This window comes from Boleophthalmus pectinirostris, unplaced genomic scaffold (genome assembly GCF_026225935.1).
Source record: "Boleophthalmus pectinirostris isolate CB_2022bp ecotype Guang Dong unplaced genomic scaffold, ASM2622593v1 HiC_scaffold_5, whole genome shotgun sequence".
In the NCBI taxonomy this organism is placed as follows: Eukaryota; Metazoa; Chordata; class Actinopteri; order Gobiiformes; family Gobiidae; genus Boleophthalmus; species Boleophthalmus pectinirostris.
The window spans coordinates 11,151,981-11,158,585 of record NW_026571404.1 but is presented as its reverse complement, the minus strand read 5'-3'; the positions used below and the strand labels follow the sequence as shown (position 1 = coordinate 11,158,585).

General features: G+C 38.3%; 1 protein-coding gene across 1 annotated transcript; it reads right to left on the bottom strand.

Moving 5' to 3' along the window:
- Nucleotides 1-2,695: 2,695 nt before the first annotated feature.
- Nucleotides 2,696-6,605, bottom strand: epcam (epithelial cell adhesion molecule). The gene is made up of 8 exons (XM_020935696.2): nucleotides 6,269-6,605; nucleotides 5,548-5,649; nucleotides 5,202-5,463; nucleotides 4,649-4,714; nucleotides 4,441-4,507; nucleotides 4,086-4,184; nucleotides 3,648-3,845; nucleotides 2,696-3,076 (listed from the first exon to the last, which is right to left on the bottom strand). Exons 1-8 carry the CDS (start codon nucleotides 6,324-6,326, stop codon nucleotides 3,011-3,013), a joined length of 918 nt encoding a protein of 305 aa, XP_020791355.2. The 5' UTR covers nucleotides 6,327-6,605; the 3' UTR covers nucleotides 2,696-3,010.

Sequence of the window (6,605 nt, the reverse complement as noted above, 5' to 3'; positions counted from 1 at the left end):
AACAGAGCTGTTAACTAGTGAACATTCATGATTGTGAGACCAGAACTGCGATTCTCACTCTTACTGTGCACTTCTGTGTACTTTGGTTGTATTCTCACAATGAATGAAGTGACCACATTCTTTGAAACACATGCAAAAATGAAACCTTTGCAGTCAGTGTGGTTTTCCATCACCACTTTTACATTTTCTTTAGTCTGAAGTCTGGTTCATATCTGAGTCCCTAATAACATTTTAGTCTGTTGTTTCACATCTTATTTATTTATTTAAGTCGGTCACAGGTATATTTTGACATTAATTCACAGACAGTCATATTTAACATACACTGACCGAAAAGGTGTAGGCTGAAGCTTAAGCTTATTATGCCGACCCTTTATTCCTTTGTCAGCGCGTCATCGTAACACCAATTCATCTTCATAAATACAGCAAGAGGAAACAAACAAATCAGTAACAGTACAACAAAGTACTACAGCACAAACTAAGTCTCATAATTCATGCATCTGTCCAGAGTTAAACATTTAAACTTCTTTATAAAGTGAAAGAGACTGGTGCACAATTTTAGGTTTTCTGTACATTTGTTCCAGAGCTCCACCCCTTTAACATATAAACAAAATTTCATAATGTTTGTTCTGATTTTCTTTTTGATAAACATGGCCGTACCTCTGAGCTCATATTGTCTCTTTTGGATTTTGAACATGTTCTGTAACAACATCTGTCCCAGTTTCTAATCTCTGGACTAATCTTGCACCTCTTGAATTAAAAGTGTTTTTGACTAGTTGCACCAGAAGCATTGAAAGATGGATTCTAATGCAAAGGACAAATTGACTGTCTATGGAAACACAATGTTGAATTAGTTCTATAAAACCTGATAAATAACCTAAATATACCGGTGTATGTAATGTGCACTGACTCATGTGAAGCCCGCAGATTGATTATGATTATGGCAGTGCACAAAAAAAAAAAAAAAAAAAAAACACAGCAAAGAAGAGAAGAAAAAGCAGAAGAAAAGCACTGGTTAATGATTGGCTGCAGGTGCTTGGGGTTTAGGTAGTGACAATACAGATCAGAGAGCGTCCTTTTGAAACATAAATGACACTCATGTGATGCTTATTCTGCTCTCTGATTGGACGATTGGCTCTTGAGAAACAAAAATACAAAATTATAACATAAACAACTTAACGTTCAGGTCTAATGTTTTATATTTAAGAATAAATCAACATATTATTAGTAAAACCCAGATTTGATTGAAGGATGTTTAAAGCATATCTGAGGAATAAAAAAAATCTTACACACATTTACAAATCGATTTTTCTATCATGTAACTTGTTGAGACTCGTCACTGATTCCCGATTAATCTGCAGACATCGCTTTACTGATGTTTGTTGTGTACATATCATGAGTATTCGTTTAAGGAGTAGCCCGAAACAGGATGGACCAGTCGGACTTGATGCCTCTGCTGCTCCGAATGACCGTCTAGTCTCATGCTGTATTCTGAAACTCCAGTGAGGTCCAAAAAAACGTCAAAACAACAACAACACACCACTTTCACAGACAAGGGGAAGGGTCTCGCCAAAGGACACAACAACAATATGTAAAATATGTCACTTCCGCCGCACTTTGACATCTGATATCCCCAGTGGTGTCTCTCATCCCAGTACTAACCGGGCCCAACCCTGCTTAGCTTCCAAGAACAGCTGAGATTCCAGTGGTACGACAGCAAAATATGACAAATTATACAGAAAAAAGTTATGGATACACGTGTTAAATATTTTTCAGCCACAGTCTTACAGCCAGCCAACATAGATTTCAAAACATAGCCCTATAATTACGAAATGAATTATTGATAAATGCAGTTCTAAACCGGTTCTGCAGGTATAAGATGTAGAAGTATTTCAAAACATTTTCCATGAATTAAATGTAATCTTACAAGATTCTAAGAACATGAATGGTTAAAGGAAGACATGAGGAAGTACATTTTCAGCTTGAAAAAACAATTGCATTAAACATAATTATCAAGGGAACACATTTGACGATACTAAACACAATCCACAACCAAGACCCCTCTGGAAAATGAGGATAATTATATTAAAAAGGAAAAAAAAGGAGAGAAAGTTTTGCATATGGAGCCTCAAGGTAGGAAATGTACTGGGTAGTGACTTCAGGTTTTAACCATAAAATTCAAAGCAGATCTGCCACACCCAGTTTGGTTAACGCTTGCTGTAAACCAGGGGTCTCCAACCTTTTTCCTGCAGTGAGCTCCTTTACAAATCAAAAATGTCAAAGTGCTACGAGTAAATAAGTAAATATAAGAGCCACAGCAAGTTTTAGACAGGGCCCATTATGAATCAATATCCAGTTATTAGTGCATAAAGTTATAGGCATCAAAATTACACACACTTGCAATGGTAATAGATGTTTAATTAATGGCATTTGTTTTTCAGAACAACATATGTAATTCTGAAATCTCTTGGTGAGCAACTTGGAAGCTCCCGAGACCCCTAAAAATTGTTTCCATGTTACAAATAGAACATTTTTAGTTCAAGTTTTCTGTTGAATTTTTAATCCTAAACAAAAATGGTTCCCAGTCACAGCTACTTCTCTTGCCTGGTGGCTCCTCCCCCTGTGCACCTGCTGTATTTTTCCACCCACAACAATAAAAGGGAACTGCTTGAACACAAACTGACAGTTAATACCAGTGTTTGTCTTTTAGAACACTTTTATTAAAAACATTTCAACAAAAACACACGATAGGTAAGAAACTGTACAGTCTAGAGCATGGTTCAAAACAAAATCTGTTACATTTAAAAGCACAGTTCTTTATGGCATTTAAGGGTATAACGGGTGTTGGTTTTAAGAATTTTTACAATTCATAAATAAAATGGCTTAACGAGATAGCGACACATACATTAAAAAGCCTGGAGTTGATTGTCCCTTTTCCATTTGCAATTCTCAAGTAAAAATGTGGCACGTTCCCACATCATTCAGTAATGTACAATATCTGTCGATTTAGTATTTACATGTTTTCCATCTCCCGTTGCTGGGCTTTGTTGTACTTGCCCCTGCGCCTGTTGGCAAAGAACTACAAGGGGGAAAAAAAAGAAAAGAAACTCACATTAGTACTGAATGAAAAACTTATTTAGTCAAGTAAAACAAGATACATTTTGGACTGTCCTATTTAACTTAAGTTCAAAATAAAAGTCAATAATAATATGTGCAGTAGTATATAATTTTATTATTTTTATTATACTATTTTTTATTATAATTTATTAATTTTATTATTTTTTATTATTATTATTATAATATAGTATTAAAGTACTAGGTAAAGGTTTTGACACACCCAATCAAAACTTCTGCTTTCTAATGTGGTAGAAATGTCCTTTTGATTGTGTATGACTAAGAATAATTAACTCAACAATTAGGTGGCACAATGTAACTTTCCACCTTGCCATAGAGATGTTATTCTTTGCCTGGAATATTCCACAGTATAGCATTAACTTAACCCCCGCTCACAATGGTTTTAGGCGTTTTTCCAACAATAAACGGTTACTGAAAAAAATACTCTCGAGCATTCCAGGCAAAACTAATGCTCGATAGAGACAAACACGTGAAAGTTACACAGCGGAGTCTTAAAATTTGAAACCAGAACTTACCAGGACCAGCAGACCAGCCACGACAGCCAGGACGACCACCACGATGACGGCGATGACGCCTCCGGACAGATTCTTCATGGTGAAAGTGGGGGCTTTCTCGTCCACGTAGTAAACCAGAATGTCCTCGAACTCCAGCTTCTGACCTCCGACTGTCGGGCTGAAGGGGTCCTGGCTTCTCAGCAGGGGCAGAACCTTGACCTATAAACACAGATAGACATGCACAACGTTAGATGTGGCCTTCATTTTTTAATTATTTTTAAGACTTTGTAAATAATAGAAGGGACATTCTTAGCGTTTCTGTTTAAAATATACCCAATCTTGTCGTTATGCACTTTGATATTCACATTTAATTCAGATTTCTATTATTATGAGACTAGTAGGTAGATGCTTGACACTTGTCCATGAAAGCAAATAACTTCAAGTAGCAATGAAACGTACATCTTTCTCCATGTAGTAGGCCATGTGAGTCAGGTCGCTCTTGCGCTCTCCCTTTGGCTGCTCGATATCCACGACCAGCAGGCGAGCTTTAGGGTCATACTAAAAATGAGGAAAACAAAATGAAATATTAGTTTAACTACAGGTAACGTATGATTTGTTTCCATTTTAGGTAAATCTGTTTCATGAAATTGAACAGTATAGACAGACACACCTTCCCTTTAAATGGCTACGGAAGGGAGTGGCCTATTCACGCATTTCAGCTTTGTGTTATGTGACATTTTAAGGATTTTTCAACATTCAAACCTATGGATACCTTTTGATTCATAGGAAATACCAAATAAAAAGAGACACTCACCTCAACGTTCTTGACAAGGTCTTTGTTGAAGTTCACGTAACGCTTGTGAATGGCATCTGCAATAGCGCTGCAAAAAAGTAGTAAAAGTGTAATGAATATACTGCTTACATAAGAGGATATAAAAAATGTCATGAGCCAAGACTATGACAGTTATATAGCGTTATCAAAACTTGAGAGGATCGGTAAAATTTACTTAAACTTTACTTACGATTTCAAGTTGGCAGCGTCGACCTTTCCAGAAATTTCTTTGTGTTTCAGCTGAATACGCACCCAGCTACAAAGAAAAGACAAGTGTTAGGGATGTGAATCAACACAATTTCACAAAAATCTGAAGTAAAATGAAGCCACTTCTGTTTCCCGAAAGCAAAATGTACAAACTTCCACATATCATTTTATTGAGGCCTATCAGCTATGCAGCAAAACATGACCATAAATCAAATAGATTTTATAGTATGTAGGCTATATTTTTAAGAAGAACCCATCTTTTCCTGTTGGCTCATTTATTTTATCTGTAATCCTGGCTATTTTCCTCCATATTTGTATAAAAGTTAACTACACTTTGGCATTTTTCATGTAATTTCTTTCACGTGATTATATAATGGTTACTAGAGCTTCCCCCTATTGCTTGTTAGGCAATATCCCGCTTTTAAACTCTTATTTTATCTTCTCTATGTGAACAATGCATGGTTAATTGAACCATCCGGAACCAAATGTCCACACCCACTTCTGTACTCTATTCTACTGGCTTCATCCAAACTTACTATGTCATCACCAGCTCCTCGCACTTCAGATCTCTGTCTCCTTTGTCGGTTCTGCGGACTCCGGCGCTGTTGACGCACCAGCATGTCTCTGTGTTGTTGCACTGCTTGGCCTTGAATGTACCGTCTCTCTCGCACTCGGGGTCGTAGATGCCATCGTTGTCGACGAACGCGGTTTCGACGGGTTTTCCTCCAAGCGTACGGGTGCTCAGGCCTTTCCTGGCTCTGTACATCTCAGTCTGCATCAGGAAGCACTTGGGGATCACTGAAATGAAAACACAAATATATACACACATCAACAATTGTTCATGTGTGAAGTAGAAGTGGCAAGTAATGGTGTCTCGCTTACATTTAGCGCAGTCCAGAACTTGTTTAGTGCCATTTCCAACAAGTAGGTGGCATGAGCACGGGTTTCCATCACATGTAGCCCATTTCATAGTTTCACAAGAGCCTAAAATAAAAAAACAACAACAACAGGTTACAATTCGTTAAGCATGTATTCAAGTTTCGAACAAGGCATCTATAAATACGAGATAAGCCTATAGTAGATTGAAGAAAACGGAATGATTGGGTCAATGACATTAAAAAGCACGATAAGAAGGGACAAAGGGGTTAGTTTCGTAGGTTTATAGCAGTAGAGGCCTATAAAACTGAGTGGCCCGAGCGCTACAGGTAGACGAGCAGGGTCATTTTACACCTGGGCGTTGGTTAGTCAAACAAGTCCCCAGGAAAGCGGGACAAATTCACCCCACCCCCACCGCCTCAACTGCCAACTGAGCTGCGCAATTACCGTGGCAAATGTTATGCAAATATAAATGAGTTAAAATCACACTTTGTATCGCAGCTTTATCGCGACAGTACTCGAAGTTACTTTTCAGCAAACGCGCAATCTGGAGCACGGTGGTAAAAAGGGAGTTTCGTGCGTAAAAAGTTGGATAAGAAGAAGAAAGGGAGTGCTCCATGGCGTCTATTGAAATACATGAAAGACTGCCAAGTTACAGGTGCGTGAGGGGCAGAAGCAGGTCTAAAAGCGTGTAATCCGAGAGAAAAATGTCGAAAATGGTACTTACATTGAGCATATGCGCCAGCCGCTAGGGTAGCGACGATAAAGGCTATCAAAATCTTCATGTTGAGATTAAAAAAAAGTGTAGCCAACTAATTCCCAAACGAAGAGCTTAAATCTGTCCGCACGTCGTCCTCTGAGTCCGAAATAAAACAGGCGAAGTACACAAGCTTCCTTTTTCTTTCCGTAGGTGTGTCCTGGTCAAACCTGTTTGAGGAGAAACTCGGCGGGGGCGCGCACAAAGGTAAGGCCTCTCACGAGAACGCGCTGAGTAAAGGTGAGGCTTTAGGTCGGTTTGTAAGTTCCTCTTTGTTTGTCACTGCCAAACTGAAGAGTGCAGGTTA

What these genes read in the sequence shown, in the direction of transcription:
- epcam (XM_020935696.2), bottom strand. Translation starts at nt 6,326, where the DNA reads ATGAAGATTTTGATAGCCTTTATCGTCGCTACCCTAGCGGCTGGCGCA. An exon ending in AGTTCTGGACTGCGCTAAAT is followed by an intron (nt 5,464 to 5,547) that starts GTAAGCGAGACA and finishes TTTTCATTTCAG; the next exon opens with TGATCCCCAAGTGCTTCCTG. An exon ending in GAGGAGCTGGTGATGACATA is followed by an intron (nt 4,715 to 5,201) that starts GTAAGTTTGGAT and finishes TTTTCTTTGTAG; the next exon opens with CTGGGTGCGTATTCAGCTGA.